Here is a 27921-nt window from a genome sequence, read left to right on the forward strand (position 1 = left end):
CACCAGAAAGAAACTATCAGACGGACAAACGAAAGATAGATATTACCTTTTTTTTTTTCCCCCAGTTTATCACTACAGCTACAGCTAATACGTCACAAACACAGTGGCTTCACATTGGCAAAAGAAAGTTTTACTACTTCACAGTCAGAAATTTTCACCAGTCAACAGTGAGACGAAAAAACAGTAACATATGGCATACAACAACACGCTACTCAGTGCATGTCCCGGTTAAACATTGTTTACTAACCAATGATAAGACTTAATCGGACGAGATACAATACTGAAATACAACTGGCCCTTTTTTTGAATTCCTTAAACATCTGCAAGCAACGGCCTTCTTCACACTAAATCATGAGGTCTCTGTAGAAGGAGACGTGAAAAGAAAAGGAGATGGAGAGTAAACGCTCCCGGAATCGGAGGGGTGACGTCCGCTATCTATGTACAGTGTCTCTTTCACTTTTACAGCTTGAGGCTTTGATCTGTTACTCCTTTGGCCTCCTTCCTCTTCATCACTGGAGTCCCAGAAGATGCTTATTGTTTCATTTTCACACATCTTAACATGTTTTTTTTATATTATTTTTTACTTTTTTCCAGCGTTTTAAAACATGTCAAAAGGGCCACATAGTAGCGTCCATGGCATGCACATCTAAAATGAGACAACAATTAAACCCAAGCATCTAAACTGGGCGGCAGTTTAGCCTTCAGTGTAGGAAGTGATATGCATCATTTTGCCTCACTGGTCTATTTGCATACAAACCAGTCCCTCCCCCAACCACATTTAAACCATTTAAAAAATAAATAAAAGAAAGAAAAGAAAAAACACACCAAGTTAAATAAAGAACAAACGCAAAAAGTGATCTACCATTTACACATTCTAGCAGGTTCCATAACATACAATATTACATTTGGTACTTTCAGGTTTTTAAATGGCAAAACGAAAACTCAGTTTGACAGTCTAATCATTTGCATCCATTGTAAAACAGAAGAATACTTGCAATGATTCTTTTATTTTAACATTATATATATATTTAAATATATATAAATTTATAGAATATTCTTTTTAACTTGTCACCAATCATCTATATATTTTTTTTTCTTTTTCTCTCAAGCAAGATGCATACACAATTTATATAGGAGCAGGTGCGATTTACAGGGCAACAGATGAAGGGAGGGAGAGGGTAACTGGGCGATGGGGTTGAGGGGAAGGAAGTTGTGATTTTAGCTTGTCTGCTCCTCGTCGGGTTTGTTCATGGCCTTGAGAGCATCCAGAAGCTGGGTGGGGCCGGTGATATGGGTCGAACCTGCGTAGATGAGCACCAAGGAGAGAAACAAAGAGAAAACTCATTAAATTTATACATATACTGAAATTAACTATAAAAATGTGTTTTCAGCTGTGTATCTATCTATCTATCTATAATATTATAGAAAATATATATTACTATTAATGGTTTATATATATATATATATATATATACACATATATACGTTATATACATTACTACTCAAAAGTCAAAAGGGCCAGAAAGATTTATTTTTAATTTATTTTAATAATTTTATTCAGCAAGGACACATTAAATTGATCTAAAGAGAGATTTAAGACATTTATAATGTTACCAATAATGTTTGTCTTTAAAAATGTCTATTTATTCAAGAATACTGAACAAAATAATAATATATCATGGTTTCCACAAAAAATGTTAAGCAGCACAACCATTTCCAACTGTGATAATAATAAGAAATGTTTCTTGCACATGCAAATTAGCATATTAGAATTATTTCTGAAGGATCATGGGACACTGAAGACTGGACTAATAAATTCAGCTTTGCCATCACAGGAATAAATTATATAAGAAATAAAATATATTAAAATATAAAACCATTATTTAAAATAGTATTGTTTCACAATATTAGTTTTTTTACTTTAGTTTTAATAAATGCAGCCCTGGTGAGCATAAGATATTTTCTAAAATCTTACCAACCCTTTTGAATGGTAGTATATGCACATATATTTATCAAGATTTAGTTTTGAATCTAAAATTACTAAAATTGCAAAATAAGAAAATATTTGAATTTGATTAGATATTTAGCTGAAGACACAATTCTAACACATCACAAATACTGGACATTCAAACTATCCAAAAACATTTGTGCCACAGGGTCATCAAAAAAAAAAAAAAAAAACCATGGGTATGCACTGAAATAATTTTAGATTTTTGGTGCCCTGTGGAACAAATGCCTATTCTACAATATTTTTAGCAAAGCTGCATGTTCCCACTACTTGTAATGCAATAAAAAGATCAAGTGATTAAAAAAACGCTTGATAATGAGTGTCACATTCACTTAACAACCAGTGAGGGTTGCCTACAGAAAGAGGCAAATGAATCTTACATTTCTGAACGAGCAGAACTGAATGTGTAGTTGCATACAACATACAACTAAATTGCCTGGTTCTGACCACAGCTGATATAATCTTCTGGACCAAGTAAATGCAAACATGCAGTTTTGCTAATCGCTAATCAGATTCACAATGTGATTTGTAGCTCTTCAACTAGATGAGCGGGTCTAAACTAAAGATCCATGAAAACAAACCATATTATTGTTCAATAATGGCTGGAACAGTCAAGAAGTGTTTCATGTTGCAGTATGGGTTAGGACTGGCATACTGCATATGGCGTGATCATTTACGAACACGAAAAACCAACAGAAAAAGGGGAAATCAAAAGGGATATAGCTTTAGCAGCCTGACACTTGAGTGATGGATACTTGATAGGGTTAAGCAATGATCATTCTTGTACAATGGTTTAGTCAGTAAAGGTATTTGAAAGGACACTTTGTATTACAGGACCGCATTTGTGTGCATTTGTTGGTTTATAAATGTTATCTACTCTTTGTAATGCTTCGGAGAAGCTTATAGCTGGGTTACAGGAATATTCCGGGTTCAATACAAGTTCATCTCGATCAACAGCATCTATGATTACCACAGAAAACAATTTGACTTGTCCATTTGTTTGTCAAAAAATGCTCTTACAATGAAAGTCTATGGGGAAAGGGTTTAAAAGACTAAAACAAGGAACTAAAATATTGCATATAATCTTACACAGACAAGGTATACATAGATAATGTTTACGTCTTATGGCTGTACTTTCAGAACTGTGCGTACTGTATTTATTATTACAATGTAATGCCCCATAGACTTCCATTTTAAGAGCATTACTGCAAACGCGAGTTTAGCAAGTTCTTCCAAATGAGTTAAAATGATTTCCTGTGGTAATTGAGAGCATGTCATAAACTTGTATTTAACCCAGAACATTCCTTTAAGAGCAAAGACAACTAATAGTATGTTTTAAACAAATTGCAATGAGTAATTCATAACATTTAATGTAACCACAAGCATGCACAGGAATTACAGTGTTGTAATATAAAGTGTTGCTAAGCTTGTTCAAAACATCCTCTATTTTTAAGTACCAGTCATGAACCACAAATTGCATTGATTGATTACCATGAGCCGTTTAATAGTATAGTACGTTATCTTTAATGCAAAAAAACAGCACCTGAGGCATAATATGAAGGTTTCTGAAAAATGACATAGCCAGGGCCCAAACTAGTTAGTTTCAAAAATGTTAGTGTTTGGGGAAAGCGTTAGTGCTAAAGCATATCTGAAGAACACGGCTACATTTCAAGCTTTGGCATCTGCAGAAGAATTCTAAAGAAGGAAATGAGCCAGCCACTGTCTGGCGGAAGTAATTTTAACACATATTCTTTGCAGACGGCCACTTGGTCATGTAGACGTGATGTGAGGTAGCTTGAGGTACTAGATTAAAAACAAAAACAAATTATCCTGCAATTGGCATCAATTACCTCTCCAGAGGGGGGGGAAATAAAGTTAATATGAGTGATTGTCTTGGATTGTTATTCAGAAATAATCGGAATATGGTGAGTCTTAAGGGTAGATTAAATCTGCGGGAAAATGAAGCTTTAAAAATTAATGATATTTGGGAGGGCAAATGGAGGAAGCCCTTCCTTGTCGGAAGAGGAGACTGCATTGAATTAAAAGGCGCATAGTGAGGAGAATGCAGTTTAATCCACCCAACTTAGAAGATGCGGTCAACAGGGATGGGGTCAGGACTCCTACTGCGTCTGTCACTCAAAAAAAGGCTCCGCCCACTGCAGTTCTGTAATGAAGCATTCAGCAGATCAATATTGGCTGGTCCCAGTAGAAGGTGGAGCCTGAGTGAGACTTGCAGATCGGAGGCAGGAGCCGGACACCCATCCCTGAGGCGTGGTGGCGTAGTTAAACGGTAGAGTGTGGTAACAGGAGCAAGAAAAGAAAGCCCTTGTGCTGTGGGGGTTCAGAAAGGGTTTCTTTGTTCGGCTGCCTTTACTTTGTCAGAGTGTGATTTCTCTCTCCCACCCTTCCCTCTTTCTCTCTCTCTCACTCTTCTGAGGGGTCAGGGTCCTCAAAGGACACCCTAGTGGATTCTCGGAAGTCGGGGTGCCGCAGGTCCATTAGAAATTTGGTTGGGGTGAGCGTGTGAGTAGAACCTGCGGAGGAACAAAGGTGGCTTCACGCTCAGAATGAATCTCACACCGCACCTCACGTTCTTTCACCACCGTTAATCTTTATGGGGACAAAAGAGGGTTAAATACCATTTCCACCATCTGTAGATTTTGATGTTTCAGAAATATCATCCTAGAACCCCGACAAAAAAAAAAAAGATTTTTGGAAGCTCTGGGTGGACGTATCAGTGATGGAAGACTCTGTTAGGCCTCCTTCAATCGACTAAAAATATTCATTCCATGAATGTTCACAATTAGAAGTACAGCCAATTGTCCCCTTGAGGCCCTTCAGATGCATTGTTCATCTCTAATAGACCTCATGCTTGGACATAATTGTGTAAATCGCCCAATTCCACCAATTACTAATTCAGTGTTAATGTAAAGGCTTCAATGCTCAAATTTCCTCTGGAAAACAACAGACTGATACTGTACAGTACTGTACACACTGACAGTAATTTGCAGCAACAGAGTGGCCAAAATTGAATGAGAACTCGCAATTCCTTTAAAGGAATAGTTCACAAAAAATGAAAATTTGCTCACCTTCAGGCCATCCAAGATGTAAATTTGTGAAATTCAGCATTGCATCACTTGCTCACCAATGGATCCTCTGCAGTGAATGGGTGCCGTCAAAATGAGAGTTTTGAAAACCTCTTAATGATGGATTTGATTGTTTCTTACAAACATGCAGCTTTCACTTCATGAGACATTAATTGTTTGACTGGACTATTGCGATGTCTTTATCAGCTGTTTGGACTCTCATTCTGACGGCACCCATTCACTACAGAGGATCCATTGGTGAGCAAGTGATGCAATGCCAAATTTCTCCAAATCTGTTCAGATGAAGAAACAAACTCATCTACATCATGGATGGTCTGAGGATAAGTACATTTTAAGCAAATTTTCATTTTTAGGTGAACTATTCCTTTAAGAGCAGTGTGAACACCTACTCGTTTTGGCTGCCATAAGCCTTAAAAGTAAGTTTAAAAGACAATTCTAAACACAAGTGCACATCTTAAACAAAGCTTATCACACGCACACAAGACACACACGAAGAAGAACTTACGAACATAGACTTATGAACACATCAGAGGCTCACGACTGCAATTTAAAAGCAGTTAAAACATGACAGGCACAAAATAACGTACAAGACAAGAACACAGGAAAAATATACAAGACAGATTTGCCAGTCTGTTTACACATATTATATGACAAAAACACATGTATAGATAATATAAAGATATCAATCTAAAGCTTTAAAGGGTGGTTGCTTAATTTACAGTGACTTTTAGCAGTATCCTCTGCAGACTCACCAACGATGGCCTCCCATTTGCCATTAGCCTGTGTGACCTCATAGGCACAGCGCATCTCGCTAAAGGACGCGCCCCCAATAATGAAGACCATGATGCGAGGGCCCGTACGGTACTCTCCAGGGGTTTTGTTCTTGTGCCAGTGGCCATATCGAGCACTGCCATGGAAAGAACACATGAATGCATGTCAGCTTGAATGCATGTCGACCAACATTCTTCAAAATATCTTCTTTTGTGTTCAACAGAAGAAAGAAATTTATACAGGTTTGGAACAACTTGAGGGTGAGTAAATGATGGCAGAACTTTCATTTTTGGATGAACTTTCCCTTTAAGGAACGACAGAGTTATTTGACAGCATAATGAGAGGGGAAATCGGCATGAACACTGGTGATCTCGAGTCTAATCAATAGCTACACAATGGGACCCATCAGCTCCCAGTTCTCCCTCTGTGGGAGTCAGGGACGTCCTGCTTTGCCTCTGCTACTGTTTACAGGAGCTGTGCTGGTTTGTTTGTCCTGAAAGCAGAACCGTGCAGCCGGGATCATTACTGCTGACCCTGAGGAAATATCCCAGTTTCCACCGCTTCTGAAAGAGACTTGGCGTTCACCCCCACCTCACATTGCACCACCCACCAATCAAGGTATTGATCTCAATGTTCTCCCCACCCCTCGGTGCACAAATGATCATTGATCCAAGTTGCTTCAATCTTTTGAATTGTGCAGTACAAAAATGCATGTATACACCTGTGTATTGGGGTTTTAGTGTGTGTGTATGTTAGAGTTGCCTTTGAAATTCTAATAAATTCGAATTTAAGGAAGTGTATTGGATATTTAAAGGAAATAAAATAACTGCTGTGTAGTTTTTATTCACTTAAAATTATTAATTTAATTTTCTCGGCTTTAAAATAGTAATAGTAAGAGTAATATTTTACAAAATGGTTACATTAGTTAGTGTATTAACTAACAATGAGCAATACATTTGTTACAGAATTTATTCATCTTTGTTAAGGTTAGTTAATAAAAATACAAAAATTAACATTTGAATTATGTATAAGTAAATGTTGAAATTAACATTTAACTAAGATTGATAAATGCTTAAGAATTATTTTTATTGTTAGTGTGTTATCTAATGTTGTTAACTAATTCTGAACCTTATTGTACAACAATAAAATTAAGATTATAAAAATTAATATATTACTATGTTTGGCTGATTAACATTTTTTTTTTTTAATTGTATTATCTATAAACATCATATACATAATATATACATCATATAAGGTATTACCAGAAACATTAGATGATATTGTATATAATGTATTTTTATTATAATGTTTTATCATATCATTTGTAATTATTATAAAATGCCACATATTATGCATTTGTATTTTATTTAGGTGTTTGCTAATAATAATGTTTTACTTATTTTATGGAACATGGTAAAAGAACCCAAAATGCTTTGATATATCTCTAATTCATTTAGTCTTCGAAATAGTCCCAAGCAACAAAGCAGGTTTACAAGACAAAACTCATTTTATTCATAATTTGAATACTCTTCCTGTCATTCCAACTGCACTTCCTGTAGGAGTGGACAATTCAAATTCCTTATTATTTCAGAATCGGTGAGTGTGCGTACCTGACTGCAGAAGTGCTGAAGGAAGAGGACGAGCGTGTTGAGATGTACGGATAATGTTTGGTGTCCAGCTTGTCATCGATAGCATCCTGCAACAACATTCACAAACAAAGTAAGACCACACATTTACACACAGTTACTCAGTCAAATTCTATAAATCAGGACTGACCTCCATGATGTCCTTGACGAGTGGGGTCCAGCGAGAAAGCTGGTAGGTCTGCTCGCTCACACGCTCCTTACGATCAAGCTTCTTGCCTCTGCGGAGAGTAGACTGCAGCATACAGAAACAAAACGGCAAGTCAGAGTAACTGCTTTAACAGCCAAGGAGACTTAATCATTGCTTGGGACGCAAATCGTACATCCGTGATGATTGGGACACCCAGATGAGCCATATTGGTGATGATCTCACTGTCCTCAGGAGGGATCTGGGCGTGTTGAATCAGCTTGTTAAGGTTCTCCTCTGTGATCCCTGTTTTGCAACACAGGAACACACATGTTACAAAATGGCTGATCTGGGGTTGAGAAACAAACTGAGGTATAAAATGGCCGCCAAAGGCACTCCAACCGTTCTTCAGGAAAATGTAGAGGAGGATGATGCGGATCTTGTCGTAGGTGCTGACGTTGGCATCCAGCAAGATTGGCACGATGGCCCTCATGGGGTCTTTAATCTTTTCGCCCTCTGCGTCTGTTCCCATAGCGAGATCCTGCCGGGTGACAGAGCATGCCTCATAAATTATGCTTAGCACACTGGAAGCAATAAAACCTAAAATGATATGATGCTTTCAGAGACCATGCTTTGTCCTTCATTATCATAGTTAGATTAATTTCATCAGAGGTTGATCCTGGTAAAGGTGATATAGACAAGTTTGTAGCGTTCTTGGCACACACAGCTTTTAGACACGCACTCCATACTCTATCGCTCATTTTGGCAGTTTCATTGCACCTGCTCTCCGCTCTGCTCACCCCCTCATTGAAAATAAATCGTGACCTAGTGGGTAACTTTTCCGAGCAGCTCCTGTGTTACACTTCCCTCCCCACCACCAGCCTACACCATAGAAATAGAATGAAAAGTCCATGAAAATGTCTTTATCTACTAGACGTCAAAAATGGAGGAGCGATGGTGATGATGGCACTGTTTAGTACCATTACAGTCAAATTAATTAATCAAATCACAAAATAAATTCAGAAAAAAAATGAATTATTCAGTTCATTTATGCCAACAATCAATAATATTATGTGTATTTTATATACGTATATGTATTGTAATCAACCTCATATTGTAAATAATATCACATTTTGTGAATGTTAAAAATATTGTCTGTGGTGATATTGTACCTGCTCTACACGGCATAGCTTGTCCACGGTTCCCTGGTAGTGCTTCATGCAGTCCTCGGCCAGCTGCAGATGGGTCGAGTACTAAAGGGGCAGGGATTTTAAGGGTCAATGAGGTAAATATTGGAACTGCAATTCCCATGAGGAGTCTCGTTTGGCTGACTGCACGTGTGTTTTGACCTCTCTCACCTTGCTGAGCTCTTTCTGGTACTGCGGCATCTTCTTCAGCATTTGAGACAGGTCCCTCATGGTGGTCTGGAAGAAACACAGGACTTTCTCAGAAAGGAAAGCAAACCAGAGGTCAGACGCTGCCTCAAGACATGTCTCAGATCCAGTAGGCCAAATTAGGGACAGAGATACGGTGCAATATAAAAGCTGTTATGGTTTGTGAGACTATGCACTATTGCATATATAGTATAGTAAGTCACAGCAGAAATGTGTGTGTTTATGTGTGTTGGCTTGTGCTGTGTCAGTAAGTCAATCAATACTAATCCTGCTGTAGCTTTCACATGAGTCAGCCATCACGGTTTGGATTCGGCTGCCAGCGCAATCTCATCTGCCAGGCTATCCTCCTTCGCCCACGCTACACTATTCTCTCTGTTCTACTCCTCATTTATTCTCTCCTCCAGGCCCCTCCCCCTCAGCCGGACTCCAGCGTACCTTCTCTCCAGTATTCATCCGTTTACTAGCAGAAAACTCCTTCAGGGAGCGTGTCACCTCCCTGTGAGCAAGGGAAATGAGAAAGGAGGGAGAGAACAGGGATGCAAGTCAATGGGGACCAGCAACTGAAGGTAAACTATCCCTTTAAGACCAAAAATGTAAGGTTTTACTCACTGTGAGACCTCAGCAATATGTTTGTGCCGTAGCGCCACCCAGAGGTCATCGTCTTCATGCAGTAGCACTTCCTTCTCGCGGGAGTCTCCTATCCCACTGGTCTCGTACCTACCAGATACAAATCAAACAAATGTTTATATTATATTACATTAAATTATATATGGTATACTCTATATAACTGTCCTTGGTCAATTAATGAAAGTATTTGTTAATGATCCCTTTGTAATAATTAATATGCAGAATGCACATTTTCTGTTTTTAAATATTATGTTTATTTTAATTGTTATTTAATATTTTATTATCTGAGCAGATATTTTTAATATAATATGTAATACTATAATAAGTTAACTTAGTAAATATTATTTAAAAATAAATGTTTATTTATTTACATATTTTAAATAGTTTACATATATGTATTTTTATTTTTATATTATTGTGTTATATGATATTATATTTATATAAAACAATACCATTTAATAATTTTATATAGTAAATGTTATTTAAAAATAAGTTTAAACCATCCTTGGTCAACTGGTCAATTCCTTGGTCGAATGAAAGTATTTGTTAATAATGATCACTTTGAAATAATGCATATGCATAATGCACATTTTCTGTTTTTAAATATTTTATATATAATATGTATTTTAATTATTTTATGATATTATATTTTATTTATATCATATCATATCATATAATAATAAAATAAGCTCACTTTAGTAAATATTATTTAAAAATAAATGTTTATTTATGTACATTTGAAATATTTTACATATATGTATTATAATTATTATTTTAAATTATATGATATAATATTTAGATAATATAATATAATCATATAAACAGTTAATCCAGTAAATGTTATTATAAATAAGTTTAAATATATTTACTCACTTGTAGACATCATTCTCGATGGGCAGCAGGTCATAGGCCATAGCCTGGAAGGTGAGCTCGTGTAGGACAGGAGAAGCAGGGTCGAAACCTCGGTCCAGAATAATGAGCTGAGAGCGAGCCTTGTCTGGACCCTGCAGAGAGATTAAAAAAAATTAAAAATCTACTAGTGCTCCATGTTTAGCACAAGCCATTTTCTGATTAACATGAATCCAATGCAATGATTTGTCCACAGTAAGACCAGGACAGTGAAGATTCAATATTGGTTTCATGCTTGATTTCTTTGACAGCCCTGATATTCTGAAGTATAATTGCTGTTTTATGAGTTTAACAAAATCAAAATCTTTCCAAGAACCCGCTGAAAGCTGCTTATGTTCCCCCTGGGGTACATGTACCCCTTCTTCTAGCATATTCATATGTACATGTATTAACTCCTCTCTCTCCTGCAGTGCAGTAACTGAGATGTGCCGCTCACCTCCCCCATTGTGGGATCATCTGCCTTGTAGGCGTCCAGTTTGTCCTGAAGCAACTGAGCCAGAGTGGCGTTATCTTTATACTCCCTGTGCACAAAAAATCAGAGTATTAGAGCAGAGAGACAGAACGTGAGACAGCTCTGTTGATCCTGACGAGCAGCCGCTTCCTGCAATCTGATCCAGAGATGACTGGGCATCTGTCTTCTACACTAGTTCCTGCTGTAAGTGTGTGTACAATGGATAAATATGATTGCATAATGTGAAACAGCACCGTCAGGAACAGATCAGTTATAAAGACGATTAAAGGCTCTTTGTTTCTCAGTAATTAAGAGACAGACACGGTTCCATTGTGGCTCTTTGTGCCTTACCCTCGGTATCGGACGGCAGGGTATTCCTTCAGTGTGGCACACAGTGTTGCCAGCTGCTCTGCCAACCGTTCCATCACAGGGTTCTTCAGCTGTGTCTTATGAGGGCTGTAGAAACTCTGGAAGGCATCAGGGTTGTCCAAGGAGAACACCTAAACACACATTCATACTCGTTACTGATAACGTGGACAGGGAATGTGATCAGCTGGTGTTTTGCATCTGTGCAATTTAGGGGCGGGTTTATCTTAAACAGTTTATTATAGTTGAGTACAACTGAAACTAAGGCCCAATCCCATTTCTACTCCTTAGCCCTTCCCCTTTCCGGGTGTCTCAATTCACTTTTAGTTGGAGGGGAAGGGCCAGATAGCCCTTCAAACGAAGATTTTTCGGGACCACACTAAGTTACAAACGAATATAATTATATAACTACAATTTTATTTCAATTATACAAGAATAACACTGATCTAAAATAGTAGTATATCACTATAATAGACCAGTCTCAATGAGAAGTTGCATAGAAAAAACAAAAAAAACACAGAAAAACCAAATAAATAGTAAATGGTAATAAATAATGCAGCTTATATTTTGAGAATATATTTTAAATGTTTTATTATTTGCTATTATATAGAGAAGTCTCTTATGCTCACCAAGGATGCACTATTTGATTAAAAATATAGTAAAAACAGCATTGTTAAAGTATTGACATATTGTTAAAATTTAAAATAATTGTTTTCTGTTTTGATATATTTTAAAATGTAATTTATTCCTTTGATGTCAAAGCTGAATTTTCAGCATCATTACTTGTTTTGAGTGTCTCATGATCCTTCAGAAATCATTCTGATATGCTGGTTTACCTTTGAATAGACAGTCCAAAAGAATAGCATATATTTTTAAATAGAAATCTTTTGTAACATTATAAATGCCTCTACGGTCACTTTTGATTAATATAATGCATCCTTGCTAAATAAAAGTGTTAATTGTCTAAATTAATTAATTTTATACTATAAATAAAAATATATTTTAAGATTTTGTATGCATGTCACATGCTAAACGCCTGTGACAGAATGCCACAAAATGTGTTCCTCCCCTCTTTCTGTTTCCAATCTAGTCTGAGGGATGAGCTTGGAGTTAGTGAGTGCTTTCATTTCTTTCCTTCCTGCCTTTGTGTTTCCAGTGGCCGAATCTCTGACTGTGTCAGACAGTCTATAGGTCTTCACAACCACCCCTCCCCACCCCCTATCGGCACACATAGGGTCACGTGACCATCCTTCTGTTCAGCAGATGGATTCCCCTTGATGCTTGTTCCCTCTCATAACCTCCTCTGATTGGCCAAGGCTCTCTGTGGATGCTGCGTTGGCCAATTACGTGATGCTGAACGAGGCGGCACTGAGCAGCAGCATCACGCCAGCAGAAACGCACTGCTCCTCTGACTCCACTGAATTAATCATAGCAGACAGCCGAAGCAGCAAGGCATTGTGGGCCAGACTGCATCCCCCCAGCCTCAGAGCTGTTCTGGAACACTCTATTTCTGCATTCACTGAGTTGTTTCTGGATAGTTCTCTATACGGATAGTCATTATTTCTATATATTTTTATCTCTCTCGTCCTCTCCCCTTCTGAAATGGCTCACCTGGGACTCATAGGGCAGGAAGGCGATGTTGATCTCAGTTAGGGTTTTAATGGTTTTGGAGGCACGGCTCTTCACCACATCATTAAACAGGGGGTCCGGACAAGCTGGAAAAAAAAAAAAAACACATGGGTAGTTGACATACCATTTTGAGCAGTGACAGCAGTTTATTGAAGTTTTGACATAATATACTTCACTTAAACTATTTTATATAGATATAGATATAAATATCTGAAATTAATGTAAAAAATATATCCAAAATCAGCTGCTATATTTCTGCAATAAAATCTCCAATAAAATCAGCTGTAATATTTATTGTATATTTATACTTCTATATAAAAATATTTTTAAATGTATATAAAATAATATAAATATAAATATAAAATAATAAATAATATAGTGTGTGTGTGTGTGTGTGTGTGTGTGTGTATCCAAAATACATTAGCTGCAAAATATAATTTTATTATTCTCTTTTCTTCTCATGGATCTTCTATTTATGTTAAGTGCTTAACATATATTTATTTATTATATATATATATAAGTGTCTGCTAAATGACTATATATACTGTATGTATGTATATACATACAATATAATGTCAAAAATATATCAAATTTATCAGCTGCAATTTTGCAATGTATTCATTTTATCTATATATGTTATTAAGTGCATTGTTATTAAGTTAATTATTAAGTTCATTTATGATTTTTTATTTTATTTTATTTTATATTTCCCATTTAAGATTTTATTTTATTTCTTTTTATGTATTTTTGTATCAAAGACTAATTGTTCATTTATATTAGTAGGAAAGCTTAAAAAATTCATTAAAAACATTGTCTTGCTGATTGTTTGTGTAGTAATCTAGTTTTGAGTGAGGTCTCATTAATACTGCTGTGTGTATTATGCTTCCAGAGCACTTGAAGTACAGTGGAGTACCCTCAGATACTCACAGTCAGTGAAGAACACATGAGCCCCTTTATATTTCGCTGAATGGGGATCTTTGAAGTCATTGACGAGAGTCTGCACAGACTGGTAAGAGAAATACAACAAGCTTTAGATAAGACTGTGTCTGTGTTTTGTGTTGTTATAGTAACCAAAATGGCCTGTAGAAATAACAAGAGTTGCAGGCTGTCTGTGTAGGCTGTGTAAATACTGTGTGTGTGTGTGTGTGTATATACATGTGTTAGTGAGTGACATATGTTTAGTGTGTACAGTGTGAAGGTTCCTCCTCCACGCTGCAAAACGAAAGTCTACACTGGAGTTGCTATTTTGCTTTATTAGCATCTTCTAAAATTAGTGTGTTTGAGTACCTTCTCAGTTGGGGTAATCAGGTAAATGGCCTCCAGTGAAGGGAGAGGCTCTCTCCGCTTATTAATGTCTTCAACAACTGCAGAGATAAAAGTAGAAACAGCAAGTCAGTCACAGAAGCAGCTTCTCTGATACAGGGTTATATTCATTAACCTTTTGGTTAATTGAAATAAAGCTGAAATTAAATCAAATATAAATATTAGATGAAAAACTTTAACTTTCAATATTTTAAATGTTGCCTTGGCAGCTAACTGAAATCAATTAGCGTTGGCACACCAAAATATTTAACTGGAAATAAAAAAATGTAAAACGTAAAAATAAAATGAAAAATAAAACTAAATTAAACTTAAATAGTCATTTAAAAAAATAACATATAAAAAAAATATTTTTTTAAATCACACATGCTGGTTAGCTAAACAGTTTCCTTTTAGAACAATGCTCATTATATGTTTTCGTGATGATTATAATTTAATCAGATATTTGTACACCTATTGTAAATGTATTCAGAGCTGAAGGGGCGGGGGTTGAAACTGTTATGCCTACCAACGCCTTTAGCCATGACTATATATATATATATATATATATATATATATATATATATAATATAGCAAAACATTAATGTGATGCTTTCCAAATCTGTTCTTTTGCAGACATCTCATAGACGTATGTGTGCTAAGTTGGGTTGTTGATATGAGACGTTTATTTCCATCTGGCCACCATTTTCCAGCATTTATACGATGGTTTGAGGTTTAGAGATCAGTTCTGAATTGAGATTATATATATTATTTTTGTGTCCCATGAGCCATAGGCTTGTTGTTAGCAGCAAAGGTGAACTTTTTACTACATTTGAGGTCAAAAACTGAGGATTGACGTACTAGTGATGCCCTCCGTCATGATATCAGTCATTTTGCAGCAAGAGGACAGCATCCTCATGCTGAGCTGATCCACAATCAAAGCCTACAGAAAAAAAACAGAGAGCAGAAATAACGAGAGAGTCTCAGAAACACACATTACTGCAACAGAAAGGTCCATTGCTTATGCTTAAGCAGGCTTATTTACTTATTTACTATTTATTAACTTATTTATTAATATGGGCACCAAAATAAATATGCAAGTGGTGTGATACAGGCAGAACAGGATGTATGAAATTGTTTGGGCTTAATTATTCACACTGATTTTCTGTCTGGGGCTCGGGGACTCAGTGTAAGATTAAAACTGTGGTGCGGTGACATAAGGATAGAGTGGTTGCTATGGTGATGGGGTTATTGAGTTGGTCTTACCTTCCATTCTCCCTTCTTCTTCACCTTCTTGATGACATCATTCATAATCTCTGCAGGAAGAAGAGAAGAGTTTATCAAACATCTGATATTAGTGGTTCATACACATTTTTGACTAGTCATATCCATGTTTAAACCACAAATGCATGCTGTATTAGTGATAAATATTATTCCGGTTTAAAATAACTTTTTTTCTTTTTTCTATTTTCTATTTTCTATGTTCAGCAGTCTTCTTAATGTTCTGCTCAAGAAACATTTCTTGTTATTATCAATGTTTGAATGCTTAATATTTGTATAGAAACTGATACAGGATTCTTTGGTCAATAGAATGGCATTTTTTTTAATGGACATATTTTGTAACATTATAAATACTGTTTTTGTCATTTTAATCAACCTAATCATCCTTGCAAAAAAAAAAAAAAAGGTACTGTATGTATTTTAGATTTAGTGTAAATAGCTGTTTGCCTAACAGCTCTAGATTCATCACAGGACATGAAATCATTATTCAATTAAGGGCTGCATATGTGCCTGAATCATACACAATGAAACACTGCATTACATTTGACAGGAACCAGATTGTTTGGTGATTTATAAATGATGTTAATAGCTACTGATGTGTAGGAGGCAGATAAATATCTTACACAATCAAAAATATGAAGGTATTGGTCATGACACAATGTATATCTCTCTCCATCACTCCCTTTATCATCGCACACACCTGCTCTATTGCCATGCAAAGCCTCTAGCATTGTCGTGTGTGTGTGTGTGTGTGTGTGTGTCCGTTCTGTCCCCGTCACATCTGAGCCTGACTGTGCCTGCTGGTCTTTTACTAAAATGGATTATCTCTCCTTCTTTTGCTTTCTATCTCTCTCTCACTTTTCTGCAGCAGAGCTTTTTTGGCATCTGTTACATCAAAATTCATTGTCACGCCTCTCAATAAACGGACACTGACTGACTGCTGAAAAAGTATCATATTCATGAAATCCAGTTCATCTGGTCATGCAGGTAATTTTAACGCTGTGATAAGGAATGTGTCTCCAGGTGGGCGTGGCTGGTTCTTGAAACATTACCCCAATCACAGAAATAAAGTCACATCGGGGAGACGTAAAGTCACAATTATAAGAAAAAGGCAAAAATTGTGTGTAAAGAGATGTAAAAGTCAAATTCTCAGATATAAAGTCATGATTGTGGGATATAGTCACAAATATGTGAAATAAAAATGTTGATTGTGAATTTGTGAGATATAAAGTGACTATTATGAGGAAAAAAGTAGCAGTTGTGATACACAGTATAAAGTCACAAAAACAAGAAAAAAGTCAAATGTGAGATATAAAGTTAGATTGCCAGAAATAAAATTGCAGTGAAAAAATGTATATGAAAAAAAAGCAGCAATTATGAAATGGTCAATACTAGAAAAAATAAACAATTGTGAAATATAGTCACAATTATGTGGAAAAAAAACATTGATTATAAAATATAATGTGACAATTGTGAGATATAAAGTTGCAATTACAAGAAAAAATGCCATTTGTGAAATATAAAGTCAGATTGTGAGATATAAAATCCCAATTATGAGGGGAAAAAAAGACAGTTGTGAAATAAAATCAGATTGCGAGATATAAAGTCCCATTTACGAGATAAAAAACGTCAACAGTACGTTAGTCACACTATGAGATAGTCAGGTCAGGTGTAGTATATAAAATATGTGAAATTATGAGTAAAAAGCATATATTATGAGACATAAAGTCATAATTCCGAAAACAAAAATGCCAATTGTGAGATATGTATAGTCGCAATTCTGTGAAAACATATTGATTATGACACAAAATGACAATTATGAGAAAAAGCGGGTATCGTGAGATTTAAAAAGTCACAATTACAAGAAAAAAGACCAATTGTAAGATATAATGTCAAAATTATAAGTCGTAATTACTAGTAAAAGTCACAATTGTTTTTTTGTTTATTTATTTTTATTAGTCCTATTGTGTTTGTTTGCATTCTTTCCCCATTATCTTATGCTAATGAAGTGTTATGCTGATGCTCCACATATAAATGAAAGTCATAATGCTCTGTGTTTACAAAAAGGGAACTTCTTCAGTGTGCACCGTTCTTGTAAAGTGCATTTGTCTTAGATTGGGAAGCTGAGGTGCTATCAGATGTGAGACAGAGACAGCGTTTGCTATGGCAGCAAATTGAATCTGTTTATCTTCAGAATCTCCCTCTGTTCAGATGCCATGATTGAGCTGAACATAGCCGATCGTTGAGAATTGAATCTATGTAGAATCTCTTTCTGTAACTACTTTTTCTGCTCTGTGACTGATCTCTCTTACTCTGATGTAAGTAATCCTATCATGTAGGGATTGGGCGGAGGCGACCATGTTTATGTGTTGGGTCCAATATTAGCATGATTGCAATGCTAGCCATCTGGTTGTAGTGTCAGAATAAAGGCGCTCAGGGTGATTTTGTGGTTTTGACATTTGTGCCGGAGCAGTGATATGGAGTTAAGCTCCTCTGTGGATGAAAACACTGAATCCTGGCCGAATCCAGATGGATTATGGGTGTTTAAACACGAAGCATGTTTTAGAGATTAGCAGGCAGTTTAGCTAACAGGAGATTTAGCATTGATTCCAATAGCAATTTATGTGAATGAGGGCCAAAGCTAATCAAACGGAGAGCAAAGCGATCTCATCAAGTGTGCCAATGAAAACATATTTGTCAAATTTCTGACATGTTGGAAAGGAGAATGTTTTTTTTGTTTGTTTTTTTTAATCAAAAACGAATAAGTAAAGTATGACTTCACTTAAAAAGCCAAGCTTAAAAAGCATCAGATACAAGCAAAACCTACCAAAAATGTTTCTTTTTGTAGCCAGCAGAATTCAGAGTAGCTTATGTAATTCAAATCCTCAGCAGAGTTTCATTAATGTCTCATTTTAACTTGCTATTTTTGTAGTTTTCACACAAAGATGATGCTTTATGCTATGAAAATCAGGTCAAGAATATACCTATAATAATATATATACATTCTAGTGGTTGACCAGAATGAGCTTGTTGATAACGTTTGATGATTTGTGTTTGATTTACATTGATTCATAAATGAAATAAATTTAAACAAAGATTTACATATCTTTAATTCTTATCCATTATTTCCTTGAATGAGTTCAATAAATATCTATGCTTTGGGTGTCTTTGTGTTCTTTTGCTACTAGTTTTACTGAAAATAACACCGAAGGGCACGCGCTTTCAGAGGTATACGCTGGGTCACGTCGTTCTCCGCTGTCTCCAGAGGACACTTCGTCCAGTCATGTGACCTCAGCACAACCCCCATTGGCCTGAGTTCACTTCTGCCCATGTTCACCCTCCAGGACTGAGGTAAAAACCATTTTACTGTACAAATGGGGGTTACTGATGCGAATGAGGGGAAAAAATACAGGGAAGGACAAAATGAATGTCAAACAGCCTCATCCAAGGCTTCTGCAATATGCTCAAAATCCTAATCAGTATGCATTTAAAAAACCATCAGCATGCATGCATTTTAGACATTCTTTCACAGAGACTTCTCAATGTATTGATTTAGCTTCTTCGCTGATGTGTAACCTTTTCAAGAGATGAATTCCTGCAGTGCAGTAGAAATAAACTGGATTAAATCATACTGTACAGACTGCAGGCCAGGTCTCAGTTAATGAACTCCATTTATTTCTTTTCCCCCTCATATTGGGTAATAAAATGTTCCGCAGTCTATCAGCTATTTGTCACTGCAGGCTGGATCGCCTGAATGCTGATTTTCTCAGAAAGGTGCTGATAATGTGTTTGGGTTTAACTGATTTTGTAAAGTGACACTAATGCAAGATAATTATAATTCAATCAAACAGTAAATTCCATTTATGTGCAGTAAATTAAAGGTCCAAATAGGGTTTTTCCACATGTACACATTTACAGTTTCATAGAAATAGTTTACCCAAAAATGAAAATTTGCTGAAAATTTAATCACCCACGGCCACAGGTCATCCAAGATGTAGATTTAGTTTTTTCTTCATCAGAAAAGATTTTGAGAAATTTAGCATCACATCACTAGCTCCACGATGGATCCTTTGCAGCGAATGGGTGCCGTCAAAATGAGTCCAAACAGCTGATAAAAACATCACAATAATCCACATAACTCCAGTCCATCATTTAACTTTTTGTGAAGCGAAAACCTGCATGTTTGTTTTAATAAATAAATAAATACATTTGTGCATACACTCTTAAAATAAAGGTGCTTAAATGGCGGTGCCATAGAAGAACCATTTTTGGTTCCACAAAGAACCATTCAGTCAAAAGTTCTTTAAAGAACCATCTCTTTCTTACCTTTTTATAATCTGAAGAACGTTCTTTCACCACAAAGAACCTTTTGTGAAACAGAAAGATTCTTTAGATGTTAAAGGTTCTTTATGGAACCATTTAGACAAAAAGGGTTCTTCTATGGCATTGTGAAGCACCTTTATTTTTAAGAGTGTATTTCTCTCCTGATTCAGACAAGACAACGTTTTCACTGGAGAATGCAATATTAAGGATAAAGGATTCGTATTTCAATGATTTTAAGTTAAAAACATCATGATGAATTTGTTTCTTACAAACATGCAGCTTCTGGAGACAAGTGGATTACTTGTGGAATATTGTGATGTATTTATCAGCTGTTTAGACTCATTCTGACGGCACCCATTCACTGCAGAGGATCCACTGGTGAACAAGTAATGTAAGGCTAAATTTCATAAAAACGTGATTTACAGCAGTCTAAACAGAATTGTGAATGTGCAATAAGCACATTCTGTTGGCCAACAGCATACAGGGTTTACAATAGTATTATTCATTTGTGTTAATGACAACATAGCAATGTTTGGTTTTAAAACTGGAGCAAATAAACCAACGCTATCTCACGACCAATTCGTACGTATTTTACGAGATGGCTAATTCGTACGAATTTGTACGACCTCACTCGTACGATTTTGTACGATTTGTCTAAACCCCAGTGACGGGTAGGTTTAGGGGCGGGGTTAGGTGTAGGTCATTCGTACAAATTCATAGGAATTGGCCACCTCGTAAAATATCTACAAATTGCCGTGAGATCGGGCTGGATAAACATGTTCTCCTGGTTCATGTCAGGCTGATTTCTCCTTCACGTCACAAAGAAGGTAAAGGACAGGGCAGATGCCTTAATAAGAGCAGTATATGGTACCACACTGTTTCTGTCTCATGCTCTTTCACTTAAACACTGAACCTCTCTCCTGAGTACACCAACTGGAGTCTCATCTCACTTCAGCTCTTCACTCTTCATATTTAACCTTAATGTAGATGTCTTAATTAAGCACAAGCTGTAGTTTGTGATAAAAGTAGATGTTTGGTTAAATGAAGCTATGTCTTGCAGCTGTAATCAAAGATTGCTTTAGCAAGGAAGGATGTTTTAATATGATACAATCATTGGTGTTTGTCTGCTGGTTATGTCTAGACAATATACAGATTCATTCACAATATATTCTTGATGACTTTGCTGACGATATTCAAAAGCAAGATTGTAAATTATGTTAATGAGCTTTGGTGATTGCATGCATGATTATTAACTATTTAAATGAATAATCAGTTTGTTTAACTACTCAAAAATGTTCAAGGAAGACTTTCTATTCATGTGTTTCATGAATTGTTCATGAAAAATGCCATCTATAAACATTTTTGAGTGATGAAATGTGTATAAAATTAGTTAGGGAATGTACAGTATATCAGCACCATGTTGATATTAGATATTTGTTTCATTTATTAGTTATTTGTATTGGTTGATATCGAATATGTAATTGATATTAATGACATTTTTACTGTATTTTACATTGAATTGTACCAGCTATTTGTTCAAAATGACGGTTCCTCTACTACTTAAAAAAAATCACCCTTGTAGGCCATTTTAGAGCAAATACATAATGAGATAATTATTGCCGTCAAAATGCAATATCACCCAGCTGTGCTTCTGGTCAGTGCAAAAAAACTGTATAGCTGCTCATCGCTGCAGATTTAACCCTCCATATTCCCAGGCTCCCTCAGGGCACTCTCATTTCATGACCCACTTTTATGCTTAGTCTCTCGGGATTTTTACAACCATTTACCTTAAAGAGACAGTCTGTGGTTTTCCTTATCCTTGTGGATCTGCTTTGATTTTCTGGTATGAAAACTAAACATAGAATCCATTCAGGTTTTATGTTTTCTATTTATGTTGCATTACTTGGTTGCATCAGAGACCTTGGTGTTTTTCGCTTATTTTTCAGTCAAGGTTTACTATTAATATCATCTGCGTAGGATTGCAAACAGAAACTGAATCAAGTATTTCTTATAGAAGAGTTTTATATTAATATATAGAGGCTTTTTGAAGAGAACTGGTGTTGTCGGAGCATCTCATCTATACTGCAGTGCGGTCTATGCGCATAGTGTCAGATAATGCCCCTGAGAAGGTGACTATCCAATATTGCCCTTGTGTAACAGACAGAAGATGCTCTGCTAGACCCCAACCAACGTCACAGAGTCCAAGGGCAGAGCACACACACACACACACACACACAAACACACACATTGACTCGGATGCTGTCCTGCTGGTATAGAATTTCAGCATGCTGAGTCACTACGCAACACACCCGCTCAATGAATGCACAGAAGAGCTTTCTGAGGAAGGAAAAGTGATGCTGAAAAGACTTCATGCCAGGCATAATATTATAATTCAGGCTGATCCAGATATGCCAATAATTATAATTGTAAATGAAAATATCATTCATGTCGGGCCAATAATTTGTTTAATTTATTTAGTATTTTTGTAGTGGATGATCTTGAATATTTAATTGTGCATGCTCATTTCCCCTATAAGTTATCTGAAAATGTACTTAAAGTCATTTAACACCAATATAAAAATAAATTCATTTAAAAATAAATAAATATATATATATATATATATATATATATATAATTTTATTTTTTACATATTGTAAACTATACTTATGCTCATTTATATAATATACATGAAGGAATATTATTATCTAGATAATATAATATAATAGTATTTTAAACATACATATAAAATATATAAGGAACATAAAAATTATGGTTGATCCATATAAGACAAAAGTTATAAATGTAAATATAAATATTTTTCATTATGGCAAATAAAGGATAAAAGGCTAGTATTAAAATTCTAGTTTCTAGTAAATTTAAAAAGAATTTAGACAAGAATTAAAATTAAATTTTGGGATATGATAAAGATGTGTTATTAAAATTATTTTAAATTATATTGCATAAATGATTATAGTTGTTAGTTAATATTTTTATACATTTTATTTATTTTTGTTGTATTCATTTTATTATAACTTTTTAGATTATATGATTTTTAGATGCTAATATAAATATAAATAATCACCCATACTCAACCGATACTAATAAATGCAAAACTCTCTAATATCAACTAATAATGGATATGGTACTAATATAATGTGCATCCCTAACTGTCAGTCATTTGATACAACAGGATATATTCACATATATCTTCAGAAATATACATTGTATATAATCTCAAAAACCTACACTGCTTTTTGTTTGGAAATTTGAACATGTTACACTTTCAAACTGAAGATGTTTTCATTTCAAATTTCCGTGCCTCATAGATATCTGCATGTTTTGTATTTTACAGCATGTTTTGTACTATACTGTAGCAGTCCATTTTAGCTCTCTGTTTGTCTCAGTGGGACAATATCTTTTATCCTGAGGTCTGATTTATCTTTCCCAGAGCTCTCCACTCAGGCTCATTTTCATAGGAAAGCCATAAACCGGTTCTCAACGGGAGGAATTCTGGATAATGTATTCCAGGAGACTCAGCAGAGAGCTTGAACTAAACATTATCTTTATTCTTTACCATTAACTTAAGTATAAAAAGCATTCTAAACCAGATCATGCCATTAGTAACCACCGGGAGAAATAATATAAAACTGCACGAACAATTGCAGGCTCATGGCTGATCTAAACCGAAATCTATAATTCATTTCGACTGTTGGTACACTGTGCATCCGCCTGCAGAGATTGGAGATGTTACACTGGTCTGTGCACCCTTGCACAAAGCTAATGCAACACCCAAATGTCAGGGCAAGTGCAATCATGGATAATGACAGGTTAGTGGTGCATTTCAGACATGGAGACAGCCATGCCGGTGTACAGTAGACTAATAGACAGCGTGATTTATTCAGCAGCGTCTTTAACAGTTCACGGCTTGCCAGAATTGGTCTGTGGGATTAAAAAATATGAGCTGTTGTCAGCAAACATCTAGAATATTACAGAAGCCTATTTTTTTCCATGTAAATTATCCTTCTCTTTGGTTGGTAATAGTGCTTAATAATGCAAGCAATGGATTTTAATACTTTTCTAAGAGAGAAGATGCAGTTATTCCATGACAGATGATAAAATGGGAGAAAAAAATAAATTTTATTGTCTCCAAATAGAGCATCTGAAGATAATTTTTAAGCAACCTAAGATGGTTTGCCAGTCTAAGTTGGTTTAAGATGGTCTTGACTTCCTGAAAATTGCTCAAAACCCCTCTAAAATCAACCTTGAGCTGGTTTAAGCTGTTTTTTGGTACCGCTCGCACTGTTCTCAGAATATGTATGTTAGTTTTGCTACTCCCTTTTTAATTTCATTCTGCCCTTCATTTAACCCCTCATTCTTTTTTCATCCACACTAGCATTAATCATCATTAACTGCTATTTTTATCCTGGTGTGTGTCTGGCCGATGTGTTCCTTATACACGATGTGAAGATATGGTTTGCTTGTGTACTGGATTGGAGGAGAAACCTTGATGAGTAGCTACTGAATGCAATTCTGAAACAATAAAGACCCACATACTGGATCCATACTCCCCAGCTCTGGTAATGGAAAACAATAAATAATGTCCATAGTCACAAACGCTTCTTAATACATCATGTTATATACGCTGACGTGAAAGGCATGGATTTCTCTTTGAGCTTTAAAGGAGTTCTAAATGTCCTCTGTTCAAGTGAAGCATGAATCACACGCTTACAGTTTGCCGCAAGGCACATTGACTGTCCTCTCTTCACTTGCCATACACAAGTATGCACACTGTGATCTAGGACTCTCATCTCAGTTCAGCTTGTTGTTATGTTAAAACATTGTCATCTAAAGGGGTGTCATATAGGCTTAGTGGATATAAATCTGAGATTCCCTCTAGGTGGTCTTTATGACTCGTAGTATACATATTAATGGGTGTATATAAGAAATATAGTGCTGTAAACGACTAATCGCGATTAATCGCATCCAAAATAAAAGTTTTTGTTTACGTAATATATATGTGTGTACTGTATATATTATATATATATATATATATATATATATATATATATATATACACATGCATGTATATATTTAAGAAAAATGTTATGTTTATATATTGAATGAATTTCTAAATAATATAAATATATACATGTAAATCCATGTAAATATTTTCAGAATATATATTGTATGTGTGTGTATTTATATATATATACATAATAAATATACACAGTGTACACACATATATTGTGTAACCAAAAACTTTTATTTTGGATGCAATTAATGGCGATTAATTGTTTGACAGCACTAATATCGTGTTTCCCTGAATGCCGAATGTGTAATTTGGCTGAGTCTGGTAAGTAGGGCATAGTATAAGCTCAATTCATGAAAATGGATCGACAAATAGGCAGGCTAACAAAAGAACTGGTTCATTCAGAGCTAGACTAATGCCGATGAAAGACCCTTTAGACAAATACTGTGAGTCACTCACACAGATGTGTACTCCTGCTGTCCCTTACATTACATCCTACAGCGCACATATTGCATATTTTAAAGGTAAAAACAAATCAAAACAGACAATGACAATCTAAATAAGGACGTATGTGCATTTGGTCAGTCTTCCGCTCATGGCTTTGCTCTCTATCTGACCCTGTGTCTGATCTTTATTATGTGTACTGGATCTCATGTCCCTGGAGAAGACAGTGAAACCAACACACACCCACAACACATCAAACCGCAGGAAAACCAATCCATCATCCCGTGACAGAATCCAGCGCAGGTGTCCGGAGCGTTTATGGCTTTTAATGATCAGGTTTCAGTCAATATTGATTATATGCGTGAGCCTTTCATTTGGACTGGACAATGCAATAGCATTTTCACTATTATGTCGTATTTTCTGTGCATTCAGTTTGAAGTTAGCATAAGGTGTTTCAGCAACATTAACTGATATATTACAAACAAAACAAACTCAAAATGTTTAATGCGGTTGTGGTGAATGATGTGGGCATAATATGAGTTGATGACAAATAAGGATGTCCAAGATGATGGAAAGGTTAAATGTTTTTCAAAAATTTTTAAATAGTTTAGTTTAAAATTTTCCTTAATCATTTCAAACAGAATTTTATTTGATTAAAAAAATCATTATTTTTCCAGATAAAATATTTTACCCCATTTGACCTGAACAAAATGTTCCTTTTCATAAAAGGTCAAAATATATGATTAATAAAATTGACTTAATAACCAAGATGGGTCCTTTTTTGAAAATGTTTTTTTTTTTTTGACTTCCTGCAAACAAACTGACTTTGATTTGGTGGACAAAAAAGTTTTTCAAATATTAATATTTTAAAACAAAATTGCTTCACTCATCATTCTTTTTTTTTTTTTTTTTTAACAACAATATTATATGTAATTTTATAATATTATAAAATAAAATGCCAAACTACTTTTACCAGCATTATTTTCCCCCAGCCATACATTTTTTATGAATAGCATTTTTGTGTATTTACATAAGTTTTGAATAAGATTTAAAATTACTCCTATACTTAAATTAAAAAGATATTTGTGTTAAATAGAACCAAATGTAAAATATAAAAGTACCAAATTTATTTAAATGTATTAGGCTACAAATAAAATACATTAAATGCTTCTTTCAAATGAATGAATAAGTAAACGTATGTGATTGATCATGGCAGTTCATATTTTAATTGTCTTTTTTTTTTTTCATTTGTGAATGTAACAATTGAAGTGAGATGATCGGAGTAGCCTACGTTTTACAAGAAAATAACCTACTATTTACTTGCAGTCTCTTAATCATTTGTGAAATTTACTAGCAATTTCTGATTGAAAATGCAGTGTCAAAAAGAGAGAGTTACAGTTGTAATAATATATTTCATTGACTTTTCAGAAGCTATTTTAAAACAATTATATCCATATCCTGCTGCATAAGCAAAATATTTCTTTAAAACGAGAGCACCTACAACCGCCATCAGTCTATCTGTACTAAACGCCATTCTGTTCCTGAACGCTCTCTCAGCTAGTATGCACTACACATGACAGATACAGCTACACCTCTGAGGGATGCGCATTTGGTGCTCTAATTTTCCCTTATTCAACCGAACATGAACCACTCCGCCATTTAACGATCCATCTGGAGATGCGAGGCAGCTGCATTCATGTTAAAAGCACGGGCACTTCCTGGGCAGATCAGTTCACCAGCTGGAGCTTTACGCAATGGAATATAATGCACTGGTGATCAATCACAGGGGTGAGGCTTTGCCCAAACGCATATATTAAGCTCATCTCTAGAACCAGAAGATAGAGTTATGCTAACATCCCCTAAATCATATCCTCATTACGCCCATAATTAACAAACCGAGCAAAATAAAACAAAAACGCAGTGGTCTGTCGACAGAACCCTGCGTAATTCCTCAAACGTCTGTGCAGAATAAGGGCGTTCCTGTGTGATAGACCATCTTTACACTTGTGCGTCAAGGGTTTTTGGTGCTAGTCTGGTTCTCGTGCCACATATTAATAATTAAAAAAAACATACAATGAGAGTAAAACCTATTCATGTCATGATGCACAATGCGCATCCGCAACATCCCGAGAGTAATGTCCTCCCCGTTCAGCACAATGACAGGGAAACAACCAGCTGCATCCAGGGGGAACCGAACGCTGAGGAACACTAATGACACATGTAACGGGAAGGTACCATAAAATAGCACGCATATATGGTTGAATATTAAACCTCAGTAGCCGAGGATTAACATTATGGTCTTACTTTCGCCAACGACCGCCTTTAATCCAATTGGTGCCATGATGCTCCTGAGTGTTCGCCCGTGTGCTGTATCTTCTCCTCCCTCTCCTCCTCTTGCTGTCTCTGGCAGAGCGGAGCGGAGCGGTGCTGCGCACTCACAGCAGCTGACTGCGGAGATTCGTCACTGCGTAACCGCCCCTCCCTCACATGCGCTCGTGCTACCGAGCGCCGTT

General features: G+C 35.7%; 1 protein-coding gene across 3 annotated transcripts; it reads right to left on the reverse strand.

Annotated features, from left to right (window-relative positions):
• Nucleotides 1-1054: 1054 nt before the first annotated feature.
• Nucleotides 1055-27857, reverse strand: stxbp1a (syntaxin binding protein 1a). Of its 3 annotated transcripts, none has more exons than XM_058759144.1 (20): nt 27713-27857; nt 15598-15647; nt 15193-15274; nt 14320-14396; nt 13960-14038; nt 13015-13118; nt 11389-11537; nt 11023-11107; nt 10551-10681; nt 9660-9767; nt 9486-9546; nt 9015-9080; nt 8829-8909; nt 8059-8197; nt 7853-7962; nt 7663-7764; nt 7497-7582; nt 5868-6022; nt 4383-4542; nt 1055-1301 (listed from the first exon to the last, which is right to left on the reverse strand). In XM_058759144.1, the coding sequence occupies exons 1-19, from the start codon at nt 27747-27749 to the stop codon at nt 4433-4435; spliced, it is 1812 nt and encodes a 603-aa protein (XP_058615127.1). In that variant the 5' UTR covers nt 27750-27857; the 3' UTR covers nt 1055-1301; nt 4383-4432. The 3 variants fall into 3 exon arrangements, with proteins under 3 accessions (XP_058615127.1, XP_058615128.1, XP_058615130.1); XM_058759147.1 differs by lacking the exon at nt 1055-1301 and adding an exon at nt 4648-4690 and having other exon boundaries at nt 4444-4542; XM_058759145.1 differs by lacking the exon at nt 4383-4542 and having other exon boundaries at nt 27713-27856.
• Between the last annotated feature and the right edge of the window lie 64 nt (nt 27858-27921).

The sequence above is a fragment of the Onychostoma macrolepis genome, chromosome 21 (genome assembly GCF_012432095.1).
Source record: "Onychostoma macrolepis isolate SWU-2019 chromosome 21, ASM1243209v1, whole genome shotgun sequence".
NCBI lineage: Eukaryota > Metazoa > Chordata > Actinopteri > Cypriniformes > Cyprinidae > Onychostoma > Onychostoma macrolepis.

Coding starts and splice junctions, on each gene's coding strand:
- stxbp1a (XM_058759144.1), bottom strand. CDS start 27,749: ATGGCACCAATTGGATTAAAGGCGGTCGTTGGCGAAA. Junction 15,648..27,712: donor AAAGGCGGTCGTTGGCGAAA/GTAAGACCATAA, acceptor TTCTTCCTGCAG/AGATTATGAATGATGTCATC. Junction 6,023..7,496: donor TTCAGCACTTCTGCAGTCAG/GTACGCACACTC, acceptor TTTCCATGGCAG/TGCTCGATATGGCCACTGGC.